This window comes from Moschus berezovskii, chromosome 3 (genome assembly GCF_049115385.1).
Source record: "Moschus berezovskii isolate FMDL1 chromosome 3, NW_MosBer_1.0, whole genome shotgun sequence".
NCBI lineage: Eukaryota > Metazoa > Chordata > Mammalia > Artiodactyla > Moschidae > Moschus > Moschus berezovskii.
The window spans coordinates 25,932,490-25,948,279 of record NC_142462.1 but is presented as its reverse complement, the minus strand read 5'-3'; the positions used below and the strand labels follow the sequence as shown (position 1 = coordinate 25,948,279).

Sequence of the window (15,790 nt, the reverse complement as noted above, 5' to 3'; positions counted from 1 at the left end):
CCAGACCATACAGTATCTGTGTCTTTAGGTTCTTAAGGAACCTCCATGCTGTTCTCTACGTGGTTGTTAGCAATTCAGGTTTTCAGCAGCGGTGTAGGAAGGTTCCCTTCTTCACAGGCCCTTCCTAGCATTTGCTCTTTGTAGACTTTTTGATGATGGTCATTTTGACTGGTGAGAGGTGATACCTCCGTGTAGATGTGTAGATTTGCTTTGCTTTCTTTTTGATATTTATTTGCTTGTTTCTGGGTTTCTTTCTTTGTCTGCGCTGGTTCTTTGTTGCTGTATGCAGGCTCTCTAGTTGCGGAGTGCGGGCTTCTCATTGCGGTGGCTTCTCTTGTTGTGCAGCATGGGTTCTAGAAGCTCAGGCCTCAGTAGTTGAACGTCTCATGAGCTCCAGCTGTGGTGCACAGGCTTAGTTGCTCCCTGGCACGTGGGATCTTCCCAGACCAGGAATCGAACTTGTACAAGGCACACTCTTAACCTCTGAACCACCAGGAAAGTCCTTAATTTGCTTTTCTCTAACAATAGGCTATAGGGAAGACCTTTGTAGGTGCTTTTTTTCTTTTAAAGAGTATAAGTAAAATTTCCCTGTTGAAATTGACTTTTTGAAAGCCTGCCCTGTTTTGAATTATTCGATTATGTACCCCAGGCCATTGTCTTAAAGCAGGAGTCACTTACAGCCCTACAGTCCTGTTGAGTTTTTAGTGCCCCTGAGCACATGGATTTCAATTTGCTGTTATTAGAAATGGCCACAAGGCAGCAGCATTTACTCTTTCCAAACTGGTTATTGGGGCACCCTGGCCTTAGAGAAAGTCCTGTTCCTGGGATGGAAATGACAGTGAAATGTAACAGAAAAAAGACTCAAGGGTTGTGTCTCATTATTTCCTGCCTATGTTCTTCACCCCTACCTGGATAAATCCCAAACCTTCCAATCTGCCCTGCCAATGGTGCTGTCATCTTTAAGTTGGGCACCTCACAGGAAGGAAACTGGAGGTAGGAACACTACCAACAGGAGCTATGGGGACTTGATAACTTTTCAAAACTCTTCCAACCCCAAGGGTCCACCATCCTTTGGGTGCAATAGGTATATGTGGGGAGCATGGACACTGCTTTCCTCCAAGGGGACAAACATTCCAGGTCCAACAGGGGCTCATTTGCAGGCACATTGCTGTCGCCTCCCTCAGCACCATGCACAGTCCAGTTGGGGGACCCAGGTTGCTCAGGCTTCAGGGTGTAACAGTAGCCAGGGTCACCAAGCCCTGCGGGGAATATAAGAGAGAACTCATTTTACTTGTAAAATTAGTCCTTATTTTCTTTTGGAGTGTAGTTGTGTCCCAGGGTTGAGTTTGTTGTAGGTGGATAGCAACTAGATGCAGATATACATAGGTGAGTATCTAGTCTTCTGAGGTTGCTTTGCCCTGCTGGGGTATGAGAGTGCTGAGTAGGGTTTTCTGTGATACACCATACATAGCTCCTTGTTGATGCTCTTTTTTGAGATATTTGAGTGTGTTTATGTTAACAGAATATGAGATGGCTGGAACGCATCACCAGTGCAGTGGACATGAACTTGGGCAAATTTCAGGAGATGGTGAGGGACAGGGAGGCCAGGTACGCTGCAGTCCATGGGGTCACAAAGAGTCGGACACTACTGGGTGACTGAACAACAACAATATTATCTCCAAAGGTTCCCTGGTGGCTCAGTGGTAAAGAATCCGACTGCCAGTGCAGGACCCACAGGTTCAATCCCTGAGTCAGGAAGATCCCCTGGAGAAAGAAATGACAACCCACTCCAGTATTCTTACTTGGGAAATCCCATGGAAGAGGAGCCCAGTGGGCTGCATGAGGTCTCCAGAATGAAACACCACTTATAATTAAATCACCACCACCACGTGTTAATCCCAACGTCCTTATTTAAGCCTACCCCTGCTCTTCCCCTAACAAAATCCTAGGTGCATTTTCTAAGACTGTGACTCTCTGTCTTCTGTAAATGAATTCCTTTGTCTCCATTTTTAGATTCCATCTAAAAGTGATACTGTATGATATTTGTCTTTCCCTGTCAGATGTACTTCACCTGGAATGATCATCAGTAAGCCCTTCTATGTTTCTGCAAATGGTATTAGTTTATTCATTGAGATGTCTGAGTAACATTCCCTTGTACATAAATACATCTTTTTCTGTTCATCTCTGGAAGGACACAGGATTGCCTTCATGTCTTGGCTATTGTAAATAATGCTGCAGTGAATGGGGTGGTTTGTTTTTTTCCAGTTATCTGGAATATTTTTCCAGTTATACTGAAATCCCAACAAACAGTGGGGTTTGTTTTTTCCAGTTATACTTTGCTCCAGATATACACCCAAGAGTGGATTTCCGGACCATAATGTATCTGTGTCTTTAGGGTTTCAAGGAAACTCCATGCTGTCTCTACAGTGGCTGTTATCAATTTTTATTTTCAGCTGCAGTGCAGAAGGGTTCCCTTTTCTGCAGCCCCTTTCCAGCACTTACTGTTTGTACACTTTTTGATGATAGCCATTCTGACGGATAAGAGCTGATACTTCTGTGGAGATATGATTTGCTTTTTCTGACAGTGGGCACTGGTAAGGATCGTTGTTGGTGCTTTTTTTCTTTTAAGAGCGTGAGTAAAATTTCCCTGTTGAAATGGGCTTCTTGAATGCCTGCCCTGTTTCAAATTGTTACGTGATTATGTCTTGAGGGCAGGAGACAATTACGGCCCCAGAGGCCTTGTGAATTTTAAGAGCCCCTGACCTCCATTTTCAAAGTTGTTGTTCCTGGAAATGGCCACGAGGCAGCAGCACCTCTTCTTTCCCCATCTCTGGTTTTTGGGGCACCAGAGTCTTAGAGAAAATTGTGTCCTGGGTTGTAAATGAGAGTGGAATGTGCCAGAACAATGACCCACGGGCTTGTGTCTCATTTCTTCCTGTCCATCATTCTTCACCCGCACCTCTGGACAAATCCCAAACTCTTCAATTTTGCCCTTCCAAAGGTGCTGTCATCATCTTTAAGTCAGGCAGTTCTAAGGATGGAATCTGGAGGTAAGAACCCCACCACTGGGAGCCCTAGAATCCAGATGACTTTCAGAGCTCTTCCAGCCCAAAAGGTTCAAACCCCTTTGGGTGCCCTCAGCTTGGTGTGGCTGTGGAGGGCTGGCCCGGGTGAAAGACTGTGCTTTCACCCAGAGGGGACCAACACTACAGGTCCTATGGGGGCTCACTTGTTGGCATATCCGAGGACTGTCCAGCCTTTCCCCCAAGGCTGATCAGACTCCAGGGATGTGGCAGCAGCCCAGCTCACAGAGGCATGAGGGGAATATAGGAGGCAATTCATTTTATTTGTCAAATTAAAATTTTTATTTGAAACAGTTGATTTCCAGTGTTGAATTTGTTGTCGGTGTGCAGCAACTTGATAAGATAGATGAATATCTCATCTTTGGGGGATGTTTTCCCCCTATAGGGTATTAGAGTGTTGAGTAGGGTTCCCTGGGCTGTAATGTAGGCCCTTGTTGATGCTCTTAGAGATATTTGAGTGTGTATTTATGTTAATCCCAAAGTCCTGATTAAACCCTCCCCACCCCACCCCCGATCTTTCCCCTTCAGTAACCCTGAGTGGTAATTCCAAGACTGTGTCTTTATATTTTGTGAATGAGTTTTGTATCAATTTTTAGATTCCATCTATAACTGTACCCTACAACCTTTGTCTTCCTGTGTCACACACACACACACACACACACACACACCACATCCTCTTTATCCATTCATCTCTGAAAGGACATTATGGTCGCCTCCATGTCCTTGCTATTGTAAATAGTGCTGCAGTGAATGTTGGCGTGCATGTGTCTTTTCCAGTCATACTTCGCTCCAAATGTACACCCAGGAATGGGATTTCTGGACCATATTGTACTTGTGTCTGGGTTTTAAGGAATCTCCATGCTGGTCTCCAGGGAGGCTGTTAGCACTTTGTTTTCAGCAGCACTGTAGGAGGTTTGCCTTTTCTCCAGAGTCTCTCTAGCACTTACTCTTTGTAACGTTTTTGGTGATGGCCATTCTGATGGGTCAGAGTCGATGGTGATGCCTCTGTGTAGATTTTGTTGTACTTCTCTTAGTGGGCACTGGTAAGGATCTTTGTAGGTGTTTTTTTATTATTCCTTTTAAAGAGTGTGATTAACATTTACCTATTGAAATTGGCTTTTTGAAAGCGTGCCCTGTTTCTAAGTGTTAGTTGGTTATGTACCCCAGGCCATGACTGCAGGGTTGAAGATATTTATAGTCCTGCAGGCCTTTTGAGTTTCATGTGCCCGAGCACTGGTCTTAAAGTTGCTGTTACTAGAAACAGCCACAGGGTGGCAGCACTTCTTCCCCATCTCTGGTAATATTGCTGCCCTAGACTCAGATAAGTCCTGTTTTGAGTTGTGACTGAGTGTGAAATGTGCCAGAACAAACACCCACAGGCTTGTGTCTCATTACTTCTTGCCCATCATTTTTCACCCCCAATACCTGACAAAACCCCAAACCTTCAATTCTTCCCTGCAGAGAATTAAGTCGGATGCCTCTAAGGAAGGAATCTGGAGGTGGGAACCCCACCACCGGGAGCCCCGGAGACCAGATATCTTTTCAAAGCTCCTCCAGCCCAAAGGGCCCACCATCCTCTGGGAACCTTAGGCGTGGTGTGGCTTTGGAGGGCCGGTCTGGGTCCCGAGATTGTGCCTTCAACCAGCGGGGACAAACACTACAGGTCCTGCAGTGCAATGCTTAATCGCTCAGTCATGGAGGACTCTGCGACCCCATGGGCTATAGCCTACCAGGCTCCTCTGTCCATGGGGATTCTCCAGGCTAGGATACTGGAGTGAGTTGTCATGCCCTCCTCCAGGGAATCTTCCAGATCCAGGGATTGCTCATTGCAGGCAGATTCTTTACCATCTGAGCCACCAGGGAAGCCCAGGAATACTGGAGTGGGTAGCCTGTCCCTTCTCCAGAACATCGTCCCAACCCAGGAATCCAACAGGGGTCTCCTGCATCGCAGGCGGATTCTCTACCAGCTGAGCCACCAGGAAAGCCCCCACTGCAGGTCCTATGGGGGCTCAGTGGCTGGCATATCCTTCTCAGACCAGGGCAATTCATCCTTGCCCCCAAGTCTGCTCAGTCTCCAGGGATGTGGCGGCAGCCCAGGTCACTGAGCCCTGAGGGCAATATAGGAGGCAATTCATTTATCACATTAATGCTTACTTTCTACTGAAGCATAGTTGCTTTCCAGTGTTGAGTTGGTTGCAGGGTACAGCAGCTTGAAGAGTTATACAGTGATGAATATCTGGTCTTTGGGGATGCTTTCTTCTCTCTTGTATGCTGAAGGGTAAACTAGGTTTCCCTGTGCTGTACCGTAGTTCCTTGGTGATGCTCTTTTTTAAGATACTTGAGTGTGTATATATGAATCCCAACATCCTGATCAAACCCTGCCTTTGCTCTTTCCCCTTCAGTAATCCTGAGTGGCTCTTCCAAGACTGTGAGTGTCTTTGTAAATGAATTTTTTGTATCAGTTTTCTAGATTCCTTCTATAAGCGATACTGTATGATATTTGTCTTCCTGTGTCTGACATAATTCACCTAGGTAGGTTCTTCTGTGTATATATCTCTGTGTAAATCTCCCAGACCAGGTGGTATCTGTGTCTTGAGGTTTTTAAGGAAACTCCATGCTGTTCTCCACAATGGCTGTTAGCAGCTTACATTTTCAGCAGCACTGAGAAGAGTTCCCTTCCTCCAGGCCCGCTCCAGCAGGTACTGTTTTTAGACTTTTTGATGATTGCCTCACTGACAGGTGAGAAGTGATCCCTCAGTATAGATTTGATTTGCATTCCTCGAGTTGGTGATGGACAGGGAGGCCTGGCGTGCTGTGATTCACGGGGTCGCGGAGAGTCAGACACGACTGAGCGACTGAACTGAACTGAGTGATGGACGATGTTGAGGATCTTTGTCAGGTCCTTTTTCTTTTAAACAGTGAGTAAAGTTACCTGTTGAAACTGGCTTCTTAAAAGCCTAACCCATTTTTGAATTGTTATTCTATTATGTACCCCAGGCCATTTCTTGAAAGAAGGAGCCTTACAGTCCCGCAGACCTTGTGAGTTTTAAGTGCCCCTGTGCACCGGTTTTAAAGTTGCTGTTACTCAAGATGGCCACACGGAGGCAGCATTTCTTCATTCCCAACTCTGCTTATAAACTTTGGCCACCTCATGTGACAAGTTGACTCACTGGAAAAGACTCTGATGCTGGGAAAGGTTGGGGGCGGGAGGAGAAGGGGACGACAGAGAATGAGATGGCTGGATGGCATCACCGACTCTGTGGACATGAGTTTGAGTGACCTCCGGGAGTTGGTGATGGACAGGGAGGCCTGGCGTCGCGGAGAGTCGGACACGACTGAGCGACTGAACTGAAATGAACTGAACTGAACTGTCCTGAGTTCTAACTGAGAGTGGAATGTGCCAGAACAAACACCCAAGGGTGTCATTACTTCTAGCCCATTTCCCTTCACCAGCCAACCCCCCACCGTAAACAAATCCCAAGCTCTCAAATCTGTTCTGCTGAGGTTTCCGTCAGTATTTGTGAAGTGCAAATTAATTCAAGGAGGTATCACCTCCACCTGTCAGAATGGCCATCGTGTCAAGCTGCCACCAGTAAATGCTGTAGAGACTGTGAAGAAATGGGAACCCTCCCAGACTGTGGAAATATAATTTGGTACAGCCGTGTCGGCGTGCATTATGGAAGCTGCTTTAAAAACTAAAAATAGAACTACCATATGATCTTGCAGTCCCACTCCTGGCATAATTCGAAACAGATTCACCCACGCCGTGTTCTTTGTGATGGCGTTTACAACCCGCAAGCCCTGGATGTAATCTAAGCGTCGATGTAATTGACAGAGGGATGGGCAAAGACGGGGTACAGGTACACAAGGGAGTATCACACAGCCGTTAGCAAGAAGGAAGCAGTGTCATTTGCAGCAACAGCGATGGATGGACCTGGAGATTAGTATAATAAGTGAAGCAAGTCAGAGAAGGAGAAATGCCATACGATGGTGCATACATGTGCAATCTAAAAGAAAGATAAAATGAACTATTTACAAAACAGATACAGACTCACAAGAGCACAAACTTGGTTACCAGCGGGGAAGGGGTTGGGAAGTGGATTGGGAGTTTGCGTTTGATGTACACACTTCTACAGATAATTGACAAGGCTTGCTGTATAGCACAGGGATCTTGGTTTAATATTCTGTAACAGTTTAAATGGGAAAAGAAGTTGAAAACTAATGGAAACTTGTGTAGGTACAGGGAATCATTTTGCTGTACACTTATAGCTAACACAGCATTGTTAATCAACTATACTCCAATATAAAATCTGTTGTAAACAACTTGAAGAAAAATTTCAAGATCCCATAGTAACATAGAACAAGGTAATTCACCATTTTAATTAAAGCAAATTAGAAATCCAGTGGGAAGCTTCTGTTGTAAATTACAATCTATTCATTTCCAATCCTCTCTTGCTAATTTTTTCCAATGATGGGTTTTAAAAGCTAGCAACATATGAGCTAATAAGCTTAAAGAGTAGAATACTGAGGTAGCAAATGCATTTCAAACAGTTGTAATTATCTTTGGCAGACAGAGTGTAGTTTTATTACGACAGTGGTTTATATGGGAAAATATAAAAATATATTTTATGCAAGTCAGTGCCTCACACTCATTTACTGTTATTAAATCTTGGAAGCTTGACACAGATTATTTTGGAGTGCTAGTTGTATAATTCACAGACTAACATTAAAAGATTGAGTTTTGTGTCGAAATACACTCTGTCAAGTGATATGCTGCTGCTGCTGCTACGTCGCTTCAGTCGTGTCCAACTCTGTGTGACCCCATAGATGGCAGCCCACCAGGCTCCCCTGTCCCTGGGATTCTCCAGGCAAGAACACTGGAGTGGGTTGCCATTTCCTTCTCCAGTCTGTGAAAGTGAAAAGTGAAAGTGAAGTCGCTCAGTCGTGTCCGACTAGTAGCGACCCCATGGACTGCAGCCCACCAGGCTCCTCTGTCCATGCGATTTTCTAGGCAAAAGTACTGGAGTGGCTTGCCATTGCCTTCTCCATCAAGTGATATGAGAAGAGAGCTAAAGCCTAGTAGTAAAAAGGTGTATTTTACTTCCATGGAGTTTGCAGTCTCTGAGATGAAGTTATACTACACTCATATTGACAGGAGTTCCTCTATTTCATTTTTAATAGTTTCTCCTGTATAATTAAAAACTGAGTGACCCAAAAGTAGTATTTCCTAAGGGATATAAATAATTCTAAAACTTTCTTTGACCGCTTAAAAATTCTTACTAGTTTCTTTCTCCCTAGCAATTCCAAAATTTACAAGAATTTCCTTCATTTTAGGGTGACATTACATAGAGTAATAATGACACACTATAATAAAGGCCTACAAAAACCATTCCACTTTAGTGTTATACATGTATCTGTTTGTCAATAATTCATGTCTTTCCAGAACTTAATCCTGGCACAAGAAGTTCTTTTCATTAATCAGATCTCCAGGCAACTTCATGCTAACATTAGACATCTTCAGTATAATATAAGGCAATATAAATTAGGTGATATGACTGAAATAATTAAAGTGATAAGAACTTCTTATGGATCTGCATTTATCAAAAGGTACTGTCCCCTCTGAACAGTATCATCAAGCAGTGTCCTAAAGAATGAATGAGTGTATGGGAAAGGTGTATCACATTAAGTCTCCCCTGTTCTGAAACTGGTTGAAGATGAACACATGCTATGACCCAACAATTCCTACAGAACTATAGTTTCTAGTTATATGCCCAAGAGAGACGCAGATGGAAGGTCACCAAAAAACTCACACGAAAATGTTCACAACAGCAGTATTCATAATGAGAAAAATTTACAACTCTGTACATGCCCATCAATAGTAGAATGGATATGTAAATGGTGGTATGTTTATAGAATAAAGCAGAGCAGTAACAATGAGCAAATTGTGATGGATCTCACAAACACAAATGAGTGAAAGAAATCAAATATTAGAAAGTGCAAGTGATTCTACTCCATGCGTAATGTGGGGAGGGTTACTGGGATTCTGAGAATGCTTTGTCACTGGATTTAAAGGTTGCTTGCTGCTGCTAAGTCACTTCAGTCGTGTCCGACTCTGTGTGACCCCATAGACGGCAGCCCACCAGGCTCCCCTGTCCCTGGGATTCTCCAGGCAAGAACACTGGAGTGGGTTGCCATTTCCTTCTCCAATGTGTGAAAGTGAAAAGTGAAAGTGAAGTCGCTCAGTCATGTCCGACCCCCAGGGACCCCACGGGCCGCAGCCCAGCAGGCTCCTCCATCCATGGGATTCTCCATGGTTATTTAATCAGATTGAAAATTCAGCTCTCTGTGCACTTATGATGTGTCATCATTTTGCATATATATTATTCTTTAGTATATAATTGAAGAAAGTGGCAGAAGATACAGGTCAGAGGAAATTGTGTGCCTTATTGCCACACCAGAGCAGATTGGTTGACTGTCTCACCTCCACAACTTTGGGAAGAAATAGGAACCAAGCCTTGGACTTCAAGTTCTTCAAAATTTTGAATACCTACATAACAAGACCTATGTCTATTTATATTTTCTTTTAATAGTACGAAGTGCTTAGTAAACCTCTTTATGATGATAATGACAAGAGTTGTAGTAGTTGGTGTTAATTCAGTATTGTTGTCATTTAAGATAAGGGGAATCATGACAGATGAGCTGCTTTAAGCATAGTTTACATTGATATTATTAAGTGACACATAGCCTATAATCAGTAACATCCACTCGGAAAATAACACTATTAGCACAAATATATAAATAGACTCTTGAGAGTCCCTTGGACGGCAAGGAGATCCAACCAGTCCCTCCTAAAGGAGATCAGTCCTGGGTGTTCACTGGAAGGACTGATGGTGAAGCTGAAACTCCAATACTTTGGCCACCTCATGCGAAGAGCTGACTCATTTGAAAAGACCCTGATGCTGGGAAAGATTGAGGGCAGGAGGAGAAGGGGACAACAGAGGATGAGATGGTTGGCATTACTGACTCAATGGACATGAGTTTGGGTAAACTCTGGGAGTTGGTGATGGACAGGGAGGCCTGGCGTGCTGTGGTTCATGGGGTCACAAAGAGTCGGACACGACTGAACAATTGAACTGAATACATGTCTTACCAATTTCATGTATGACTGTCATACCTAAAAACAATGCTTAACTGGCTTAAACATAAAATGATGATTTGGCTGGCTATTCTTTACAGGTAAGGGTATAAACTACCAACCTGTGTTTTGCAGGTGACTGCTATTTGAAGGACTGGTCTTCCTGGAGCCTGTGTCAGCTGACCTGTGTGAATGGCGAGGACCTCGGTTTTGGTGGAATACAGGTCCGTTCCAGAGCAGTGATAATACAAGAACTAGAGAACCAACATCTGTGCCCAGAGCAGAAGCTGGAAACAAAATCATGTGATGGTGAGTGCGACCATTCATAACACCTATTTATTTTAGTGTTGTGTTCATAAGCAAAAGAAAAAGTGTAAATTTTTCTGTTAGATAAGGAAATTTGCTAAGATCTCACTTTTTAAAAGTTGAGAATTAGGTTAAGGGTATGATTCTGAATTCTAAAGATTTGAAGAGTCTTGCCACCCTTCATAAGTTAGGTATGAAATACTTAAAAGTATCTCTAAATTTTATGTTAAAAAAAGCTAAGATCATTCAGAGCATGTTGTTTCTACGTACCTATAACAATCCAGATCCAGTGTGAATCTAAAAATATCAGTTTATTTAAATCAAAAGAAAAATTACAAAAAAATAGCAAAATGAGACATTTTACTATAGTCTCAGAAATTGATAAAGTATTGGTAAGGACTGGTCTAAAGTTTACATACAGAATATATAAAAATATATGTTTATATGTCTGTGTGTATATGTATACACACACAGAGCCGTGCACCTAGTATAAGCAATACATTACACTTACAAAAACCACAAAGCATTATTGTTACCTAGCAGAGAATGTCTTGCTCAAAAAAAAAAAAAAACCTCTCATTCTTGCTTATGTTCTGAAGTAATTAAGGAGCATGACATATATTAGCAAAGAACGGCCAAAATAACATCTGTATTACTGAAAAGTTGAGGAAAGCTTAGAATGTTGAACAGTGCTTAGAATAAAAGCCACCTGAGCTAGATGACTTAACCCAGGAATTACTGAATTATCCACTTTATTGATTACATTTTCTCAAATTTACCAACCATATTCTGGGGACAGGGTAAGTAAAGAAGGAGAAATAGGACAGCAGTTACAATAAATGAGTTAATTCCCAAGAAAAGAAAGAATTGTTTACCCCATAATGACAATTAGGAATCGGCAACAACAATTGCAAAGAAATTCTCTCATTCACCCACAGAACTAAAAACTGGAAGCTACAATTCTAGAGCATTGCATATCAAATGTTATGCAGGGTGCCGCAGCAAAGTATTTAGAAGGGAATGTAAAGCCTTACATGCTTATACAGGAGAGAAAGTGTAATATAAGCTCGACGTTCAACTCAATTTAAAAAAAAGGAAAGAAAAGAGAAATAGAGTATAAATAATACAGATAAATACAAATTCAGCGAAATAGAAAATAACCAAGATAATCAATAAAACCAATAGCTTGTTTTTTGATCAAAGTAGACCACCTCATGGAAAACTCAATGAAACAAAAAAGAGGACAAAGTTATAATACTGATAGTGTTTAAAAACTGTAATTTCTGTGAATACATTTTGTTAATAAATGTAAAAACTTGACAGCTATTTAGAATGTTATTTATCAAGAGTAATAGAGAAGCAAAGCATGGACTCACTAACTATTAAAACCCAGGTGTATCAGATAGGCCCACACATGCACACACAATAAAACCATTTATGTGAAATCTTAAGAAATAAAACAAAGTTGGGTAGAAAAAAAAAAAAAAATCTCCCCAGTACAACACCAAGATCACAAACAAAAATGATAAACAATAAAAATACTTTTAGATCAAAATTTAAATCTTCTACATAGTGAAACAGGAGGAGAGCATGACAATCCACTTTAGTATTATTGCTTGGAGAATCCCATGGACAGAGGAGCCTGGCGGGCTGCAGTCCATGGAGTCGCAAAGAGTCAGACACAACTGAGCATGTGCAGATAGTAAAACAGATCATAAACCAGGTTACCAGACAAGCCACAAACATAGAAAATATATTTGAAGTCAGTTTGAAGGAATTACTGTCTAGAACAACTATCCTAAAACTTTTCAGCATTTCAAGACAATTTCACAGTTGAAAAATTGTGGAGGACCCCAAATGGCTTTTCTTTGATGTATACATATCAAACTTTTGCACACTGAAAAATGACAACTGTTAAGTTTTTAAATATTTGGTAACTTATTTAAAACAATCACAAATCAATTGTATGTTATCATAACATATTTCCCGAAAAATAACTATTTTCCAAAGCAAAAAGAAAGTAACTTTAATGACAGGCGTGGTCTTCTTTTACACTTTTTCACACCTCTGTAACATCTGGCTTAACGGAAGACAGCTGGATTCTCTTATCTGCCTCTGCATTCAGTCTATTGGCATCTTAGTTTAGTTTCTGTATGTGAAGGAAGGCCAGGCTTACTTACCCAGGTGTGCAGTTAGAGCGGAAAATCCTCACACATACTCTGAGGGAATGCCAAAGGCATCCCTGTTCCCTGGACCATCATCTGAGAACTGTTATTCTAGAATAAAACATTCCCACAACTCAGAAAAGGCATAGATTTCAGTAGAAGGGTTGGGGACAACCAAAAGACATACATAAGCAGTTCACAAGAGGAAATCTGAATGCTGCAAAACGTTTTCCTTACTGTTTGATAGCTTTGGTAATAGCTGCAAGTTAAATCCCAGGGACAAGGGAGCCTGGTGGGCTGCCGTCTATAGGGTCGCACAGAGTCGGACACAACTGAAGTGACTTAGCAGCAGTAGCAGAAAGTTAAAATGACAAGATAGCTTTCCACACCCGCAAGACTGACAAGAAATTTAAATCTGGAACTTATAAATGTTTGTGAGGGTTTAGAGTGATAGTAACTCTTATTCACTGCTTGGGGTATGTAAACTGTCACCATTTAAAGAAAAAAACGACCTGTGTTTAGTAAAGTTTCAGCCATCCCTACAGTAATGCCCAGAAATTTCCCTTCTAAATATTTACCTTAAGGAAGCACTAGGAGGCTTGCGGAGAAGGCAATGGCAAGCCACTCCAGTACTATTGCTTAGAAAATCCCATGGATGGAGGAGCCTGGTAGGCTGTAGTCTGTGGGGTCGCTAAGGGTCTGACACGACTTCACTTTCACTTTCACTTTTCACTTTCACACACTGGAGAAGGAAATGGCAGCCCACTCCAGTGTTCTTGCCTGGAGAGTCCCAGGGACAGGGGAGCCTGGTGGGCTTCCGTCGATGGGGTCGCACAGAGTCGGACACGCCTGAAGTGACTTAGCAGCAGCAGGAGGCTTGCACAAGGTTGAGCTCTGAGGCACTGCTGTAATAGCATGAATTGAACACAACCTAAACGTCCACCCATAGAGGAAATAAATTGTAGTAGTTAGTATCATGGAATTCTATGTAGCAGTTAAAATTAATGACTGTGTCTGTATTAAAAAATCACATAGAAATATTTAATCTATAACATTGACTATTAAGTTTCAAAAAGATATATGTATCATGTGTCAATATAATGCTTTTTAAATTTTAAAACTGCCTAAAAATAATACTGTAAGTCATTTATGGATTGGCCTGGCATGCTGTGATTCATGGGGTCTCAGAGTCAGACACGACTGAGCGACTGAACTGAACTGAACAGTATAGTTATATTCAAAGAATAAAAAGCCTGTCACAGAAATGCTTGTATCTACTTCAAAATAGTACATATTGCAGGACAGGTATGGAGAGAGATCAGGAAAGAATATAATAGGGCATCAAGTTTGTTAGTTTTTTTAACTCATCAACAAACAAAAGTAGAGCAAATATGACTAAATGGTAATATTTGTTAAAATTGAATGATGGGTAGTTGAATATATTTTTTCAGTTACTCTCTGTCCTCATTTGTATGTCTGATATAATGCTTTAAATAAAACATATATTTAAATTGAAAATCTAGGTTCACATCAAAGAGTATGGTAGCTGACTTGGAAAATTAGTTGGCATTTAGGCACACATCTGGAATTTTCTAACATCTATATGGCAACTTCAGGATGGTAACTTCACATTTGAATCATTCAGGATGGACTTCTTATCCCTTTCCAATTGTTTATAAATATTTCACTAATACTTCTCTCCATGATTGCCCCCTGGCCTTCAGCATGCCTCTGTTAATGTGTATTGTGCCCTGCAGATGGACAGTGTTACGAGTATAAATGGATGGCCAGTGCTTGGAAGGGCTCTTCCCGAACAGTCTGGTGTCAAAGATCAGATGGTGTAAATGTAACAGGTAAACCTTCCATTCCTCTTTGTTCTTTGAAAGTCTTCCTATAACTCACATGTATTTTGTTAAAGAAAATAATTAAGAAAGCAGAGATATTCTTTCAGTATTCCACATGCAGTTGAGTTCACGATACCTGAGCTGTATACCTGATGACCAGTGATAAATTATTTTACTTTTAAATGTTTCAACTAAATTCCCCCTCACCCAGCCTTTTTAGATATTACTGTCTAATTCTAATTACTATTATAAGTAAATCTCAGATTGTTTCCATAAAAACTTATATATTAATAACTTATTACATGCTACAAAGTCAGTGTTTTGTTGACTATATCTGTTTTTGTACCTTAGAGGCAATATATGCAGTCCAAAAATATTGCCAAGAGAATAGATTATACAAGTCCAAATATTTGCTTCAATTCAGAAATCTATGACCTCTAGTTTTTTTTAATTAACTAAGATACCAGACCTATTGGTAAAACTCAAGCTCAGAGCATCTGAGTAGTCACTGTACCTACTCTGTTCCCACTCAAACCTTATTATACATTGAAAGGAGACATCCAAATAAAGAGCTTTTTTTAAAATTCCCTTTGACCCAGACAGACCCCATAGAATTAATCTACAATTACTACAAGTTTCCTTATCTGAGTCCAGTAAATGCAAGGGATCCCAAAGACCCTTGAAGAGGAAAGAAAATTGGCTCACGAGATAGAGTGAGCCAACCTGTAAAAATTTCCTATCAAGGAACTAAGTTCAGAACGAGAACCTCAGCGTCAAGCCTGTGGACCCAGAGATGGATCCCTAGTGTCTCAAACAACGTATTTGTGGAGATCTGTCCACAGGACTCTCCATAGGGTAACCTGAGGGTTGCACGTTAACTATTCAGAGGACCTGCTGACCTGCTGCCATTGTTTTGACCCTCTGGCGGAAAAAAAGGTAGTGTGCATTTTGATGCCTCTGAGTAATATCTATTTGTAAATTTAACTGTAGCATCTACAGTAAGATGACAGGATCAGGGATCATTATGCTTTTTGGAAAGCATAAATTTTTATATTGAATTTTAAATTACTTGGATTTACTGAAACCTAATGCTAAAGCTGAAACTGCAATACTTTGGCCACCTCATGCAATGCGTTGACTCACTGGAAAAGACTGTGATGCTGGGAAAGGTTGGGGGCGGGAGGAGGAGGGGACAACAGAGAATGAGATGGCTGGATGGCATCACCGACTCTATGGACATGAGTTTGAGTGAACTCC

The 15,790-nt window shown here is 41.5% G+C and overlaps 1 protein-coding gene across 1 annotated transcript in view; it reads left to right on the top strand.

Moving 5' to 3' along the window:
* THSD7A (thrombospondin type 1 domain containing 7A) overlaps positions 1-15,790 on the top strand; it is a 504,524-nt gene that overhangs the window by 476,900 nt on the left and 11,834 nt on the right. The window contains exons 22-23 of the mRNA XM_055420502.2: positions 10,354-10,527; positions 14,447-14,542. Coding sequence (XP_055276477.2) covers positions 10,354-10,527; positions 14,447-14,542 — 270 coding nt within the window. The remainder of the gene's footprint in view (positions 1-10,353; positions 10,528-14,446; positions 14,543-15,790) is intronic.